This window comes from Notolepis coatsorum (assembly GCF_963971535.1).
Source record: "Notolepis coatsorum genome assembly, chromosome: 3".
Classification (NCBI taxonomy): Eukaryota; Metazoa; Chordata; class Actinopteri; order Aulopiformes; family Paralepididae; genus Notolepis; species Notolepis coatsorum.
This window is the reverse complement of record NC_140167.1, coordinates 193,341,496-193,361,251: the sequence shown is the minus strand read 5'-3', so window position 1 is coordinate 193,361,251 and position 19,756 is coordinate 193,341,496. Positions and strand designations below refer to the sequence as shown.

Sequence of the window (19,756 nt, the reverse complement as noted above, 5' to 3'; positions counted from 1 at the left end):
GATGTTAGTGAGGTAGGGATGATGTTAGTGAGGTAGGGATGATGTTAGTGAGGTAGGGATGCTGTTAGTGAGGTAGAGAGGTAGAGAGGATGTTAATGAGGTAGAGAGGTAGGGACGATGTTAGAGAAGTAGAGAGGATGTTAGTGAGGTAGAGAGGTAGGGATGATGTTAGTGAGGTAGAGAGGATGTTAGTGAGGTAGGGATGATGTTAGAGAAGTAGAGAGGATGTTAGTGAGGTAGAGAGGTAGGGATGATGTTAGTGAGGTAGAGAGGTAGGGATGATGTTAGTGAGGTAGAGAGGTAGGGATGATGTTAGTGAGGTAGAGAGGTAGGGATGATGTTAGAGAGGTAGGGATGATGTTAGTGAGGTGGAGAGGTAGGGATGATATTAGTGAGCTAGAAAGGTACGGATGATGTTAGAGAAGTGGGGAGGGTGTTAGTGAGGTGGAGAGGTAGGGATGATGTTAGTGAGGTGGAGAGGTAGGGAGGATGTCAGCAAGGCGGAGAGGTAAAGAAGATACATATGGCATGGTGAGTTTGCATGTGCAGTGATATGGCACAGAGACAAGTCTCATTTCATCCACCACTACAATTCTCGTCTTTCTCTCTCTCTCTTTCTCATTTTTGCTCTCCCTACATCACTCCACCGTCTCCAGGATTCCCCCTCTTATCAGCTGAAGGGTCATCTTTTCAATAATTCATAGCGATATTTCATGCAGTGGATCAATAATGTATTTGATCATGCATTCTTTATTCTCCATCCCTGTTACCCCTAGGCATGCTGTGATCCAGCCAATGGATTGGCTTTACTCTCATAAAGACAGAGAGAGAGAGAGGAACGGGACAGTTGAGTGGGTGAGCGAGAAGGGAGACTAAACATGAACAAATCTCTCCACTTGTCTTGAGGCCCTGCAGCCAACATATCTCCCATCCACATGATACAGTGGACATGGATGTGTTCTACCCAAGTGTACGTCTCCACTTCGTTTGCCTCCTCTATTACTAATGCATCAGGCGCTGAATCTGAGCCTGGAGAAGAACGCTCATACCCTGGGTTCAGAATCTCCGCTGGCATCTATTTACACAACGCGCGTTCGCTATTGATTCAGAGGAGTTCATTTCTATGGAAACGGGAGCCCATAAATTCTCATTTGCAACGGCCTGGGACAGGGCTATTGTTGTTATCACAGCATGCATGACTGGACATTAGCATAGCATGCAGAGATTAATAAATTAGCTAAACAAATCTGGCTCAGCATAATGAAGAGTGTGTGATCGATTGCGCTATAGACCCGGGCCCGGTTCACTTTGTGGTTTGCAGTTGGACGTCGGGTTGAATGAATAAAAGGAATGAATAAGTTGGGAATTGATCACTAAATGAGCCAACACAGTATTATTTGCTAATGAGGGAGTGAGAGAATGTTGAGACAAAACAGTGCCTGCAGCCGTGGACTCAGTTGTGTGTTTTTATCAATACAGCAAATCACCCATAAGGCAAAGACAGGCTTTTACAAAGAGTTTGACCAATTCTGGAACATTTACAATTTCTTCACGTAAAGAAGAGGTGCACCAGTTGAATAGGGATGGGGATCATTAACTTTGATCAATATAGATAACATGTTCCAGACTGCTTAACGAGTCTTTATCCATACTCTTCTATTATTTGGATATTTTGTTACTATTATAAGCCTTTGACCGCTTTGCATTCTTTATTCTCCATCCCCGTTACCCTAGGCATGCTGTGATCCAGCCAATGGATTGGCTTTACTCTCATAAAGACAGAGAGAGAGAGGAATAGGAAAGTTGAGTGGGTGAGCGAGGAGGGAGACTAAACATGAACAAATCTCTCCACTTGTCTTGAGGCCCCGCAGCCAACATATCTCCCATCCACATAATACAGTGGACATGGATGTGTTCTACCGAAGTGTACGGCTGCTGTGTGTTCTGCCGGGACAGTCGTCTAAACTGGTGTGTGTTCTGCCGGGACAGTCGTCTAAACTGGTGTGTGTTCTGCCGGGACAGTCGTCTAAACTGGTGTGTGTTCTGCCGGGACAGTCGTCTAAACTGCTGTGTGTTCTGCCGGGACAGTCGTCTAAACTGGTGTGTGTTCTGCCGGGACAGTCGTCTAAACTGGTGTGTGTTCTGCCGGGACAGTCGTCTAAACTGCTGTGTGTTCTGCCGGGACAGTCGTCTGGGCAGCTTCTCCTTTACCTTGTTCTCCACTGTGCCTGGGACCCTCGTGTTGAACAGTAGTTCAAAGCCTCGCCATGAGAAAAGCGACCTCAAGCTGTGTGGTGGCAGGATCTGTGGGCGACAATGTGTTCTGTTTTGAAAACGGGAGGCTTCAAAGAGCCCTCTCTCTCTCTTCCGCGGAAAGCGATGAATCTCACCACCTCCCTCCCTCCCGCGTCTATATTTATCACAGCCGAAGGAGTGCAAGAGCGCTTCCGCATTTGGCCCTGATTGGCCCCGGTAACGCCCTCCAAATGCCCATTTTCTTTTCCCCCGCTCAGACGCCCAAATGGAATACATGTATATTATCGCAACGCGATAACGTTATTTCCCTGTACATTGCAACGTTAACACAACGCAGCTGTCAACTGTACTTTTTCATATTATCCAAACGAGGACCACATAACGCCATACGAGGACCACATAACGCCATAACACGCCATAATGTTATTTCCCTGTACATTGTAACGTTAACACAACGCAGCATTTCCCTGTACATTGCAACGTTAACACAACGCAGCATTTCCCTGTACATTGCAACGTTAACACAACGCAGCTGTCAACTGTATTTTACATATTATCCAAACGAGGACCACATAACGCCATAACACGCCATAATTTTATTTCCCTGTACATTGTAACGTTAACACAACGCAGCATTTCCCTGTACATTGCAACGTTAACACAACGCAGCATTTCCCTGTACATTGCAACGTTAACACAACGCAGCTGTCAACTGTATTTTACATATTATCCAAACGAGGACCACATAACGCCATAACACGCCATAATTTTATTTCCCTGTACATTGTAACGTTAACACAACGCAGCTGTCAACTGTACTTTACATATTATGGAATACATGTATATTATCGCGACACGATTCACTCGCAACGCCATAACATTATTCGGGCATTCATAAAATTGATTGAATGAAATTGATTGAATGAAAATGTTATTAACAGATTGCAGAATGGGTACAATACAGTACGGCTCAATACACACAATTGTTAAGGGGATGCAGACCAGAGAAAGACTTTCGTCTTGTAATGTGTGCTAATGGCGTGTTAATATGTGATTGACCAGCGTTAATATGAACCAAAGGCTTTGGCGTGTTAATATGTGATTGACCAGCGTTAATATGAACCAAAGGCTTTGGCTTTAATATGGCATATGGCGCGTTCTGGCATCTGTGATTAATGGGGGTCTGAACCGCGTCGAACCAAGCGGCGACTCATGCGAATGCTCGGCGAGCACCTGGGCGAAGGAAAAGGAAATGCGCATTACCGTACTGGCGTTAATGGCGAAGAATGCGGAAGCGATCTTGCACTCTTCGGCTGTGATAGATATAGACGCAGCCCTCCCTCCCTCCCTCCCCTCCCTCCCTCCCTCCCTCCCTCCCCTCCCTCCCTCCCTCCCTCCCTCCCTCCCTAACTCCCTCCCTCCCTCCCTCCCCTCCCTCCCTCCCTCTCCAAAGCCTCTGCCCCTCTCACGGCAAACTTATTTGGAACTACAAATACCATCATCGTCTCATCCCGGGCCTCTTCATGAAAAGCCCACGATACACTTTCAAATACTGACGACAAACCTTCCCGGCAAGCTGTCCTTATGTGCAGTTTGTTTTTACTAGCGGACCGGAGATGACGGTTGAGATCAGTCATTATAACCCACCCACCCAAACTCTTTGATCCTTCTCCTTTCCACTTCTCTCTAGACGTACACAAATAGCCCAAGGAGATGATCATCGATTTCCGCAGGACTGGTGACCTCAGCCACTCTCCACTCCTCATTGGGAATGAGGAGGTGGAGAGGGTTTCGAAATTTAAGTTTCTGGGCGTGACAATGTCTGACGACCTGTCCTGGGGGGTCAGCATTGCCTCTGCTGTGGGCAAAGCACAGCAGCGCCTTTTCTATCTTAGGAAGCTTAAATGGACTAAACTCCCACAGGGACTGATGGTCAACTTCTACCACTGTGCAGTAGAGAGTGTACTCACGTACAGACTACTGGGTGGTTTACTGGCTGCACCAGGGCAGAGAAGGAGGCCCTCCACAGAGTGGTCAAGGCTGCGAGGAGGATCACTGGAGCTAGCCTCCCAGATATCTCCACAGTCTTTACCTCCCGCTGCCTACGGCGTATAAATAACATCTTACTAGACCAGTACCACCCAGCAAACCATCTCTTTCAACTGCTGCCCTCTGGTTGAAGGTACAGATCCATCCAGTCCGGAACCAGCAGACTGACCAACAGCCTCTACCCACGGGCTGTCAGGCTGCTCAACGACGAACATCAACTTGCCCCCCCCCGCATCCCACCCCCACATAACTCCCACTCCCACATTACAACAGTAACTGTGAACCGGACTTGCATTGCTGCACTATACAATACTTCATCCTTTGCAAGTCAACGCCCCCCCCCCCACCACCCCCCCTCCTTCCATCAACTCACTGGACTGAAATATTTATATTTATTAAATTATTTGCACTAGCACTAAATGCACTTGGGACAATGATGGTATGTTATATATTGAGAACATTGGGACATTGATACTTTATTACTATATTACTATTATTATTGACATTATTATTTCGCACATGCTATATCTTATGTTGTATGCCAGTGGTGATGTTCCTAACAAATTTTCGTTGTACCAACAATGACAAATAAAGATCTATTCTATCTATTCTATTCTATTCTATTCTATTCTTCTTACCACAGACACGATGCCTTCCAACACATACACACACACACACACACACACACACACACACACACACACACACACACACACACACACACACATACACACACACTCACACACACACACACTTAGCAGCACGCAAACGTACAAAATCACATTCTCTTCATGTTTATTCCAAATGGTCATGTCTACAGAGGGTGCCGGTGGGCTAAGCGGCGTAGGTAAGGTTCCGGGAAGCGTTATTTCCTCACCTCCATCAGCTCCAACCAGCCCAGCAGGGGACACTCATTTACTTTATGGAATATTACTTTCTCTCCCCCCCCCCCCGTTACCATGGCAGCCGCTATAAAAAGATTTTCTTCTCGTCGCTGTTATTTTATTCCCCCCCCCCACCCCCACGCACTCAGAAGAAGAACCCTTATTGATTTTCATTTCTCATATGTTTGGAGTGCTGAGAAAGGAATTAACATACCATGAAGTACTTAAAGCAGGTTTCATCACACAACACACACCCGTGATACAGGAACACACAACACGTATTTTCCGTTACCGCCGTCTAGTAGATTAAAAAGCAATGAATTCACTGTGTGCCGCGCGTACGCACCGCGGCGGGTTCCGTGGCGCGGCGGTCTCACATGTACCGCGGGGCTGAACCCGCTCAACCTGCTCCGCTCTTTCACGACTTTGAGGTGAAACCAGTTAGATTTTCTATCTATATGCACATTTTAGTTCCCGCGGCTGCACACCCGCGGCCTACCAATGAAGGGGACATTATTGGACCGATTGTGAGTACAGGAATCTCATCTGTAAAGCCACTTATCTGACGCTCTGACGCTGGTGGCGTCTATTTTTATATCTTGCAGGGTCGTCAAGGAGCACCTCGGCGAGCAGGAAGTGGCCATCTCCTTGACAATCGACTCGGTGGAGGAGGGGGACCTGGGGAATTATTCCTGTTATGTGGAGAACGGCAATGGGCGACGTCAGGCCACCATACAGCTATTCAGACAGGGTAAGGGCTCTCTCTCATACCCTCACGACAGCCTCGAGAGGCCCTGGAGGCTCTACAAACACAAGGAGGAAAAGAGACCTCTTCAGACTCAGTAATGTGATTTCAAAGAGGGGGAAAGGAAACAGAATGTGTCCATATTCCTCCTCCGTGACACAACATACAACCACCTCCCCCCGGGGGGCAAAGGTTGGAAACAGACGAGAGGCACCAGAGATTTACTTTGGGGCGCTGATCTCTCTCTCTCTCTCTCTCTCTCTCTCTCTCTCTCTCTCTCTCTCTCTCTCTCTCTCTCTCTCTCTCTCTCTCTCTCTCTCCTCTCTTTCGCTCTCTCTCTCTACCTCTCAGTAGCGGCTGGTGGCTAATTTCAAAGTGGAAGCAGGCAAATTATGCATTCAGACAAAGTGCAAACACACGTGTGCACACACACACACACACACACACGCCAAGTATATAATAGAGTAGAATAGAATAGAAATACTTTAATCATCCCGAGGGAAATTTGGCATAGGCCTACATATAGGAATTACATCTCTCTAGTTCTTGCAAAGATCTTTATCACAGTCTATGATAACACCAAATCGCTGGGTCAATCAGTGTGGCTTGATACACACATGACATTGTAAATTATTTAAGTGCTGAAATTATGTAAGTTAATAACTTAATATGCTACCAGTGTGAAAGGCCCAATTTGTCTCAATGCGTCACATAAACGACACAAGTCTCACCCAAAGGACAACTATCGTACCTGTACAACCATATAGGTTAAAGTAATGTCACATCGTACCTGTACAACCATATAGGTTAAAGTAATGTCACATCGTACCTGTACAACTATATAGGTTAAAGTAATGTCACATCGTACCTGTACAACTATATAGGTTAAAGTAATGTCACATCGTACCTGTACAACTATATAGGTTAAAATAATGTCACATCTTACCTGTACAACCATATAGGTTAAAATAATGTCACGTCTTACCTGTACAACTATATAGGTTAAAGTAATGTCACATCGTACCTGTACAACCATATAGGTTAAAGTAATGTCACATCGTACCTGTACAACTATATAGGTTAAAGTAATGTCACATCGTACCTGTACAACCATATAGGTTAAAGTAATGTCACATCGTACCTGTACAACTATATAGGTTAAAATAATGTCACATCTTACCTGTACAACTATATAGGTTAAAGTAATGTCACATCTTACCTGTACAACCATATAGGTTAAAGTAATGTCACATCGTACCTGTACAACTATATAGGTTAAAGTAATGTCACATCGTACCTGTACAACTATATAGGTTAAAATAATGTCACATCGTACCTGTACAACTATATAGGTTAAAGTAATGTCACATCGTACCTGTACAACTATATAGGTTAAAGTAATGTCACATCGTACCTGTACAACTATATAGGTTAAAGTAATGTCACATCGTACCTGTACAACTATATAGGTTAAAATAATGTCACGTCTTACCTGTACAACTATATATGTTAAAGTAATGTCACATCGTACCTGTACAACTATATAGGTTAAAATAATGTCACGTCTTACCTGTACAACTATATAGGTTAAAGTAATGTCACGTCTTACCTGTACAACTATATAGGTTAAAATAATGTCACATCTTACCTGTACAACTATATAGGTTAAAGTAATGTCACATCTTACCTGTACAACTATATAGGTTAAAGTAATGTCACATCTTACCTGTACAACTATATAGGTTAAAGTAATGTCACATCTTACCTGTACAGCTATATAGGTTAAAGTAATGTCACATCTTACCTGTACAGCTATATAGGTTAAAGTAATGTCACATCTTACCTGTACAGCTATATAGGTTAAAGTAATGTCACATCTTACCTGTACAACTATATACAGTAGGTTAAAGTAATGTCACATCTTACCTGTACAACTATATACAGTAGGTTAAAGTAATGTCACATCTTACCTGTACAACTATATACAGTAGGTTAAAGTAATGTCACATCTTACCTGTACAACTATATAAAGTAGGTTAAAGTAATGTCACATCTTACCTGTACAACTATATAAAGTAGGTTAAAGTAATGTCACATCTTACCTGTACAACTATATAAAGTAGGTTAAAGTAATGTCACATCTTACCTGTACAACTATATAGGTTAAAGTAATGTCACATCTTACCTGTGCAACTATATAGGTTAAAGTAATGTCACGTCTTACCTGTACAACCATATAGGTTAAAGTAATGTCACATCTTACCTGTACAACTATATAGGTTAAAGTAATGTCACATCTTACCTGTGCAACTATATAGGTTAAAGTAATGTCACATCTTACCTGTACAACTATATAGGTTAAAATAATGTCACGTCTTACCTGTACAACTATATAGGTTAAAGTAATGTCACATCTTACCTGTACAACTATATAGGTTAAAATAATGTCACGTCTTACCTGTACAACTATATAGGTTAAAGTAATGTCACATCTTACCTGTACAACTATATAGGTTAAAATAATGTCACGTCTTACCTGTACAACTATATAGGTTAAAGTAATGTCACATCTTACCTGTACAGCTATATAGGTTAAAGTAATGTCACATCTTACCTGTACAACTATATAGGTTAAAGTAATGTCACATCTTACCTGTACAGCTATATAGGTTAAAGTAATGTCACATCTTACCTGTACAGCTATATAGGTTAAAGTAATGTCACATCTTACCTGTACAACTATATACAGTAGGTTAAAGTAATGTCACATCTTACCTGTACAACTATATACAGTAGGTTAAAGTAATGTCACATCTTACCTGTACAACAGTATAGGTTAAAGTAATGTCACATCTTACCTGTGCAACTATATAGGTTAAAATAATGTCACGTCTTACCTGTACAACTATATAGGTTAAAGTAATGTCACATCTTACCTGTACAACTATATAGGTTAAAATAATGTCACGTCTTACCTGTACAACTATATAGGTTAAAGTAATGTCACATCGTACCTGTACAACTATATAGGTTAAAATAATGTCACGTCTTACCTGTACAACTATATAGGTTAAAATAATGTCACGTCTTACCTGTACAGCTATATAGGTTAAAGTAATGTCACATCTTACCTGTGCAACTATATATGTTAAAGTAATGTCACATCTTACCTGTGCACCTGAATAGGTTAAAGTAATGTCACATCTTACATGTACAACTATATACAGTAGGTTAAAGTAATGTCACATCTTACCTGTACAACTATATACAGTAGGTTAAAGTAATGTCACATCTTACCTGTACAACTATATACAGTAGGTTAAAGTGCTGTCACATCTTACCTGTGCAACGGTATGATGATGTCACACCACTTTTACATGTTTTTATGTGTCTATGTTATGTCTATGTGATGTGATGTCATGTGTCTTTACGATGTCTGTATGACTTCGTTCCCCTACCCCCCCCCCCCCCCCCCCCCCCCCACAAGGGCCACAATGGAAATAAGCTCTGAGCTTTTTTGTGTCTATCCTTGGCAATATTCCAGACTGTGCTTCTGTCATGTGTTATTTATATATTGTCAGATAAAATCAATCAATCAATCAATCAATCAACCAATCTATCAATCAATCAATCAATCAATCAATCAATCAATCAATCAATCAATCAATCAAGGAAACTCATAAAGAGACTGCTATCACCAGGTCTCTGCACCAAGACGATAGAGACCTACAGTCTGAACCAAGACTAAACATAATGAAACACACAGTAACATTACAACGGAGCCTGATATGATGGGCTCCTGGGAGCCAATAACCTGGGAGCCAATAACAAATACGTTATTTGTCCCTAGGGAAATCTGTCTTAAAGATAAAGGCTGCCACATAAGAAATATAGCTGCAGGAAGCCTCTACAAGGTGCAGATCACTGATATTGATGTTATGACTCCTATACAAGGTGCAGATCACTGATATTGATGTTATGACTCCTATACAAGGTGCATATCACTGATATTGATGTAATGACTCCTATACAAGGTGCAGATCACTGATATTGATGTTATGACTCCTATACAAGGTGCAGATCACTGATATTGATGTTATGACTCCTATACAAGGTGCAGATCACTGATATTGATGTTATGACTCCTATACAAGGTGCAGATCACTGATATTGATGTTATGACTCCTATACAAGGTGCAGATCACTGATATTGATGTAATGACTCCTATACAAGGTGCAGATCACTGATATTGATGTTATGACTCCTATACAAGGTGCAGATCACTGATATTGATGTAATGACTCCTATACAAGGTGCATATCACTGATATTGATGTTATGACTCCTATACAAGGTGCAGATCACTGATATTGATGTTATGACTCCTATACAAGGTGCAGATCACTGATATTGATGTTATGACTCCTATACAAGGTACAAGCCAGATCACTGATATTGATGTTATGACTCCTATACAAGGTACAAGCCAGATCACTGATATTGATGTTTGTTACGACTGGGGGGGGGGGGGGGGGGGAATAATAATAATAATAATAATAATAATAATAATAATAATAATAATAATAATAATAATAATAATAATAATAATAATAATAATAATAATAATAATAATAATAATAATAATAATAATGACACAGAGGGGCATAGAGGCTGCTAGAATGAGAACAGGACTGACACAGAGGGGCATAGAGGCGGCTAGAATGAGAACAGGACTGACACAGAGGGGCATAGAGGCTGCTAGAATGAGAACAGGACCGACACAGAGGGGCATAGAGGCTGCTAGAATGAGAACAGGACCGACACAGAGGGGCATAGAGGCGGCTAGAATGAGAACAGGACCGACACAGAGGGGCATAGAGGCGGCTAGAATGAGAACAGGACCGACACAGAGGGGCATAGAGGCGGCTAGAATGAGAACAGGACCGACACAGAGGGGCATAGAGGCGGCTAGAATGAGAACAGGACCGACACAGAGGGGCATAGAGGCTGCTAGAATGCATCATGTGAGTGGGATTTCCAGCACAAAGGAAATTCAAATACATCTTTGGGGACCTCAGAAACCTATATTAACTTGTTGAAAGGAGGACATTCAAACGGGACCTTTAAATAACTTGTCCCCACGGTCGGAATAAGCATAATAACATGAGTTATAGTAATCAGTAAGGCCTAACAAAAATAATAGTTGGTTTCAGGTTGGTTGTCAGTTTGGCCATGGGTAGGTAGGGAATTTTTTTTTTTTTTTTTTTATTTTATTCTTTCCCACGGCGACTATGGATAGGGAATTTCTTTATTTAATGAACCCTTTCACTGCCACACGACAGAAGGTTAGCCCTTTACTATCACACAACCGACGGCGATGCTCCATCATTAGCATCATTAGCTCCGCGGATGCGGAGCTAATGATGCTAATGATGGAGCATCGCCGTCGGTTGTGTGATAGTAAAGGGCTAACCTTCTGTATTGTCACAGTGAAAGGGTTAACCGGCTGTCGTGTGGCAGTGAAAGGGTTAAAATGTTCACAACAACATGGATGCATGTACTCTGCCAGCATGTTTAATATCCATAATACTAAATGTTTGACTAAGATTTCTATGAAACTTTATTCTAAAAAAAAAAAAAAAAAAAAAAAAAAAAAGGATTTTTTTTTTTTTTTTAATATATATATTTTTTTTAAAACTCATAAAATATATTGGGTCGCACCTAAATCGGCAGGGTCGGTCGGCAACCTGAAACCAACCATTATTTTTGTTAGGCCTAAGTCAGTATGAAGGACTTGTGTTGTATGCATGCAAGATTAGAATGAGGTGAATAGGGGTTGTAGAGTACAACAGAACACCATAAGGCCCAGACACCTGCCATCCGGGCAGGAGTGGAGAGAGAGTCAGCAGAGAGGGGATCCATGTTGCATGGCCTCCTCTCTCCTGGTGACTGAGATGATAGAACGGACGATACAGAACCTGTTCCACCCCAGGTGAAAATCCGCATAAAATGTATACCTAGGTAAATGGAATATTGCTCCACTTCTACAAGGGCTATTTGCATATTCTTGGTATCTAGGTACATCTATGGACCTCAGTGAATGTCCCCCTCTGATGGAACAGTCCACATTCATTCGTGCGTCATCTCGCGTCGTCCAGACTCCATGGGCACTCTGCGCATGTGCATGCGGAATAGGTGCTTTAAAATGGGCTTTTTCTCTGCCGATTTAGTTCTGATCGATTAGGAATGGGTCACGCCGTGTTCAGGAGAGTGAGGCGCCTAAACGTCTATTCGATCATGTCTCTAGCACCCCCACAGCCGTATCTGCAACCACTTACATCACGGCTCTCATCCACATTCATTCATTTGCTCCCCCCGAGATCTCCTCCCCGATTTCAATGTAACGCGGAAGTGTAGTGGTCTATGCATCCCCTCCACAAAATGGCCGCAAAAAAACTACAATTCCCATGGTTAAAATTTTCAAAATGGTCGCCGTCCTCCTGGTAGACTTCAGTAAATCGAAAACTTAAAACGATATAATGACACTTTTAACCTATTGCTAAACTAACGTATTGATGATAATATACATTCTACATGCTTTTGTGACATTGTTAGTGATGTTAATACTTGAAAACGTTTGATTTTAAAATCGCAAATTTTTTGCATCACTCTGAAAAATATGGATATATGATCATAATGTCATTTAAGGGTCGGTACCGACCCCGTGGGGTGGAACAGGTTGGCTTTTAACTAACTTGGGGACCTGGCTAATGCCAATCTCAATAGTGTACCCATGTGAGGTTTATTCATAATTATTTTTTATCTCTACCACAAAGCCTTCACCTTTTACTGACTCTGTGAATCATCCCATTCATATACAGTATATCTGCGTAATTGTGCACATCTACTCTCTCTGTATACATACGTTGGTAGCTTGTTAGTTCAGTCATTCAATAGAGGTCCAGGGATCAAGAACTCTCTGCTGTACTCTGTATCTCTCAGCGCTACATGACGCTCTGGGCAATAGGAGCGCAGGGGAGAATTATCTCAGTAGCCTTTGCTATTTTAAACGTATATAATGAGGTGCATGGGCAGCAGGGTTGTATGCTGCAGTTGGTGCATTGTGCAATCGATCCATTTCTAGAGCACCAGAAAGAGTTTGGAAGTGGCTTCTATGCAAATTTGCCACACAGCGGGGACACATTACACGTTAACACACGATGACTGATATTCATGCTTGACAGGTGCTTAGAGGAACCCAGGGACATGACGACACATTGTGAAATGGAGCCCTGGTCTATGGTACATGTCACATTTATGACACCTGCCTGAAATGATTGTCTTTTTTTTCAATTATTTGGTGTGTGGGCGTGGGGGGGGGGGGGGGGTATGGTAAGGTTCCCTGAAGTTTCATACAAACCATCCTACTAAGGCAGATGACCAGTGTGACCAGTATGACCAGTATGACCAGTATGCCTATGGAGCAGTGTTGGTAGGTGTGGGGGCAGTCGGCATCTAAATAAATAAATGGTGCTTTTATCCAAAGCGCTTTACAATTTATTTCGTTCCTCACATTCACCCATTCACTCACACACCGATGACGGAGGCAACCATGCAAGGTGCCAACCTGCTCATCGGGAGCAATTAGGGGTCAAGTGTCTTGCTCAAGGAGGAGCAGGAATCAAATCGGGAACCTTCCGATTACCAGATGACAGGACTACTTCCGGAGCCACTGTCTCAAGCCGTGTATCCATTCTGGGCAGCCTTGGAGTTTTATCGTTGTCCTGGCGACCAGGAGCACTAAGTGGGCACCTGTCCACATGGGAGACGAAAACACTCTGTCACTTGGGGAAGAAGGATGTGTTGATTCATCCGATGGGTGAAGTAGGTTAACAGCCACACATTTATGCTGTGCTCTTCAATCTGGTGAGGGCACAAGCACAAGACATAGTAGCTGACTGAGATGAGATGAGATGAGATATTACTTTATTAATCCCCTTGGATTAACTCAAATCTGTAGCACTCAAGTTAGACACTGTTTGACGAACAATCTTACTTACCCTTAGCTGCCAGAGTTGTACCCTTCCTGCTGACTTGTAAGTCGCTTTGGATAAAAGCAGCAGCTAAATGACTAAATGTAAATAATGCTCTGCATGGCCGTGGTGTTAAGGGCAGGTTACATAAATGGTAAATAGTGCATTTATATAACAGCTTTTATCCAAAGCGCTTTACAATTTGTTCCTCACATTTGAGCCATTCACTCACACACCGATGGCAGAGGTAACCATGCAAGGTGGGAGCAGTTAGGGGTCAAGTGTCTTGCTCAAGGACACTTCAACACGCTGCCCGGGAGGAGCGACAATCGAACCGGGAACCTCCGGATTACCAGACGACTGCTCTACCTCCCAGTCCCAAGCCACTGTCGCCCTACATCCTGTGGACTTATCAACAGTGACTTATATTATTATATTGTGAGGCGTGTGGGCAGAATATAGTCCCACATTATTTCAGAGGAACAGGCATTTGAACAAGAGTAGATGAGAAAGAAAGAGTTAATATTGAAATGGGCCGTTGAGATTAAGCCACAACTCAGAGCCCCACGGTTTGGTCCTGAGTAGACCCAAGAGGATAAGATACTGTACATGGTGAAGATTGTGACTATTTATTAATAGAAGACTTGGAAATACAGAACAGTCCGTACGAGAAGGAAGCGCTTGCCTTTGTGGATTATATAGATAAAGCTTGGGACGCTTTAATTCATTCCTTCATACGTGTGGGGTTGTTAAATCGTGACGTATCAACCTTCCAATGAAAAGTTTCCGGGGGTCAAGCTTCCTGCGTCAGCTGAGGCTCTGGTTTTTTTCAACGCGCCTCTATTTCATGACATACACAACATACAGAATTACAGATATAAAAATCTAATCTAATCATCTAATCTAATCAATCTCAAGAGAAACTGAACAATAGGTTACAAACGCATTCATATTAAATAATAACAATATATACTGTCATCATAATGACATGTTTAAGAGGGGGGGGGGAGCCTCAATCTGAGTCTGCAATTTGGTTCAGATCTCTGAATGGTTTTCCTGAGAAAGGTCAGGGGCCCAGGTCAGGGGCCCAGGTCGGGGGCCTCTAACCTCCAGGTGAGGTACGTTATATAACAGTGCTGTACTCTAATAGCTTCCTAACCATTCAAGTGTAACCTGTGCATGCATGCATACGTCCATACTTTTACAATGTACATTATATCATTTCTTGAAGAGTCCTTCACGGGTTCTCGGGTATTTCAAATTCTTTACAGCGCTGCAGGTCAAGAAGACACTTGAGCTTTTCACTTTTCACTAACCATTCACAGAAACTGAAACACTACTATTTTTTTCCAATGAAACAAATCCAATGAATCTCTGGCAGAATAAAAGTATCCAATTACAGGTGACGTAATGTGGAACGAGCATCAATGCCTTCTCATTAATGACACCCATTCTGGCTGTTAAGTGAACTGCAGCCAGCGTCCCGTTGCTCGCGCTTCCTGCACGTGTTCAGCATGGGCGAGCGAGCAGCGCCGCAGTGATGTTTTCTTCCTCGCTCGCCATCGACAAGGAAATTAATGGAGCGCGAAATTACACTGAAATTAAAACTTAAAATACATAATCAATAGTAGGGTAGAGTACCATTTTCTGGAAGAAGAAGAAAGGGTTATATTATGGTACATTTCTGGGCAGATATACTGTATTATGTTACATTTCTGAGTTAGTTCATTTTCCTTAGGTAAGTCTGTAGGTACTGACTTGAAAGGTCAGCATTGTGAACGAGAACCATGGAGACTCAACCGCGACGAGGACCATATAGAATCAATCGCAGCAAGAAGACGGTATGTTTCGTTAATAGTTCACCACCACACTCCAGAGAGTTAACCCTTTCACCACCACCCTGTAGCACATGGGGTCACTGACCGAGTCAGTGCATGAGGACCGTGTAGACTCAATCATGCGTAAAGTTTCGGCGTCCAACTTTACTAGGGAACCTGGTTTTGTTTTCTTACAACACTAATCCCTGTCAAATGCAAATCACTCAATTCTGATTGGGTCTTTTTTTTCTATCAAGGAAGCTACAGAGGCTTTGAAGTTTTAACGCCTCTTTGATGTAGCTAGAAGGTACATGCTATTCTGACGCAGGGCAGTAATATTCTGATGCAGGGCAGTAATATTCTGATGCAGGGCAGTGATATTCTGATGCAGGGCAGTGATATTCTGATGCAGGGCAGTAATATTCTGATGCAGGGCAGTAATATTCTGACGCAGGGCAGTAATATATATATTTTTTTTAATCCTCTTTTTCTCCGCCTGATTTTCTATTTTTCTCCCCATCCCAATTTAGTCGTTATGCCAAATCCCCCCTCCCCTACCTGGTTGTTGTGCGCATGTTCCTCCTACTGGTCGGTACAAGGGAACCCTGAAGTCCACCACATGCTTCCTCCGACACATGTGGAGACAGCCAGTGGCTCTATTCTCACCTGGCAGCGAGGACTCTCATTGGTGAAGCGTAACGCGTGGGAGGTCACGCTGCCTTCACCATTTCCTGCCTTTCGCTGAGCAGGCGCCCAGACCTGAGCTGTAGGCGTCGCTGTCCACAATGGCAGATTACCACCCACGACTTCCCTCCCCCTAACTCAGCCAAACGAGTTAGTATGACAACCAGCCCAAGCCGCAGGGCAATGCTGACTCCGGGAGTCGAGACCGCAGCCTCTTGCATTGGTGACGAGCGCAATCTCCGCTACGCCACCCGACCGCCTAGGGCAGTAATATTCTGACACAGGGCAGTAATATTCTGATGCAGGGCAGTGATATTCTGATGCAGGGCAGTGATATTCTGATTCAGGGCAGTGATATTCTGATTCAGGGCAGTGATATTCTGATTCAGGGCAGTGATATTCTGACGCAGGGCAGTGATATTCTGACACAGGGCAGTGATATTCTGATGCAGGGCAGTGATATTCTGATGCAGGGCAGTGATATTCTGAGTGATATTCTGACGCAGGGCAGTGATATTCTGAGTGATATTCTGACACAGGGCAGTGATATTCTGATGCAGGGCAGTAATATTCTGAGTGATATTCTGACGCAGGGCAGTGATATTCTGAGTGATATTCTGACGCAGGGCAGTGATATTCTGAGTGATATTCTGACACAGGGCAGTGATATTCTGACGCAGGGCAGTGATATTCTGAGTGATATTCTGACGCAGGGCAGTGATATTCTGAGTGATATTCTGACACAGGGCAGTGATATTCTGACGCAGGGCAGTGATATTCTGAGTGATATTCTGACACAGGGCAGTGATATTCTGACGCAGGGCAGTGATATTCTGAGTGATATTCTGACGCAGGGCAGTGATATTCTGAGTGATATTCTGACGCAGGGCAGTAATATTCTGACACAGGGCAGTAATATTCTGATGCAGGGCAGTAATATTCTGACGCAGGGCAGTAATATTCTGATGGAGGGCAGTAATATTCTGACGCAGGGCAGTAATATTCTGATGGAGGGCAGTAATATTCTGACGCAGGGCAGTAATATTCTGACACAGGGCAGTAATATTCTGATGCAGGGCAGTAATATTCTGACACAGGGCAGTAATATTCTGACACAGGGCAGTGATATTCTGACGCAGGGCAGTAATATTCTGACACAGGGCACAAGACAGCACCATAGTCCTATGCTGAGATTTCAAATAAATATACACAGATTCTGAAACACAGCGTTAATTTCATTGGCATCAAAACCATTTTTGTTTTGTTTTCTATCCTCATGAACGTTCAAGGGCCTCTTCTGACTGTCTTTGCTCCTCCTCCTCCAGCCGTGTTTCACCACCACAGCAGTCTGTGTTTACACTTTACACTCCACTCGGTCATGTTGTCTCCCTGCCTCCTCTCACAAGCGTCTCCCGCCTCGCTAACATGACGGCTGAGGGTCTCTCCTCGTGCAGCGGTTGTCGCTTAGCAAAAGGAAGGTAATTTGATGGTTGTTTAAACAGCAAATTGGTCTTCTGCGTTCCCCCACAGACCAGTACACTCGGCATACATTTACATAGCAAGTCCCTGGCTGTCTCTCTCTCTCTCTCTCTCTCTCTCTCTCTCTCTCTCTCTCTCTCTCTCTCTCTCTCTCTCTCTCTCTCTCTCTCTCTCTCTCTCTCTCTCTCTCTTTCTCTTTCTCCCTGTCTCTCTCTCTCTCTCTCTCTCTCCCTCTCTCTCTAGTCTCTCTCTAGTCTCTCTCTCTATAGTCTCTCTCTCATCTCTCTCTCTCTATCTCTCTCTCTTGCTCTCTCACAGGGGCGGAGCTAGGGGGTGGCTACCTGGGCTCAAGCCCCGGATGTATTCTGAAAAGCCCCGAATCTATTTAAAAAAAAATAAAAAAAAATAAAAAAAAAATTAAAAAAATTATTTTTTCTTTTTTTCTTTTTTACAATTCATCATTGTTACATGAAAATATGTTTGCACCAGATTTAGCAGAAGCTAATTTCCATCTGTGGTCTATCCAGCTGCTAACTGTATTTGAGTGAGTTAAGTCTTGGTGTTATGGTAGACTCAGACCTAAGATTTAAATCACAATCAACAAGTTGACAAAAACTTAATTCTTCCACCTTAGAAACATAGCTAAAGTACGGCCATTTATAAATCAAAAGGACGCTGAAAACCAGATCCATGCCTTTATCTCAAGCCGACTCGACTACTGTAATGCACTCCTTACCGGCCTCCCGAAAAAATACGATGATAACTATTTTATTGCAATGCACTATTGCATTATTTTATTCTATTTTACTAACTATTTTATTGCACTGCACTATTTTACTTTGTATCAGTGAATCATAGACGCCTGGCCATAAGAGCATTCGGAGCATCTCTGCTCTCCCACTATTGAACTTGGGGGAGCAAAGGTATGCTCTTGCTCCACCACTTTTTGATCATATGAAAAATATTATATATCCCCCCCCAATATATAAATCTAACCATAACTACGTTATGGTTAACTGAGTTTTATAGTGAAAAGAGCAGCTTTATTGGTCAAGATTGAAGGCTCTATATTGCAGGAAATTGCACGTACAGGTTAATTAAATTCAAAAAAAATCTGCAGGCAAACCACCCCTTGCCTGCACAAAAAAAAAAAAAAAAAAAGAGAAATTGTAAAAAAAAATTAAAAAATACAAAATACAAAAAATAAAAAATAAAAAATAAAAAAAAGGGGGGGGCCCATCTGGGCTAAGCCCCGGATCTCCTACAATCCTAGATCCGCCCCTGCTCTCTCAGTTATCTCGTTTGCACGGGTGTCTTTGAAGACAGACCGGCTCTGTCGGACGTTTCACTCCCACTTTATGCTTTGCGCTCTCAGTGAAGGCGGTGTTTCTGAGGAGGGGAGGACACCAAATCGTTTTATAGACACATTTTCAATCATTTGAGAGAAGCTCTCTCTCTCTCTCTCTCTCTCTCTCTCTCTCTCTCTCTCTCTCTCTCTCTCTCTCTCTCTCTCTCTTTCCTCTCTCTCTAATAATAAATAATAATAAATTGAATTTGTATTGCACTTTTTGTTCACTGGGATCCCAAAGTGCTACAGGGTTAAAACATAGTTAAAAGATAAAATAATTATTATTAAAAAAATCAAATACAGAATAAAAATAAGATAAAAATAGAGCATAGTTAAAAACATAGTATAAACAGAAAATGAAAGACAACAGCACAAGAAAAAAATTATATCACAAGAAAGAAAATTAAATTAAAAGCTAACAGTCAAAGGCCTTTTGAAACAGGTTTTCAGGCCTGCTTTAA

General features: G+C 42.6%; 1 protein-coding gene across 1 annotated transcript in view; it reads left to right on the top strand.

The window, feature by feature from the left end:
• Positions 1 to 19,756, top strand: part of il1rapl1a (interleukin 1 receptor accessory protein-like 1a) — a gene marked incomplete at its 5' end in the record, with an annotated part of 149,873 nt that overhangs the window by 99,411 nt on the left and 30,706 nt on the right. Inside the window, one exon of the mRNA XM_084311490.1 lies at positions 5,795 to 5,940. Coding sequence (XP_084167616.1) covers positions 5,795 to 5,940 — 146 coding nt within the window. The remainder of the gene's footprint in view (positions 1 to 5,794; positions 5,941 to 19,756) is intronic.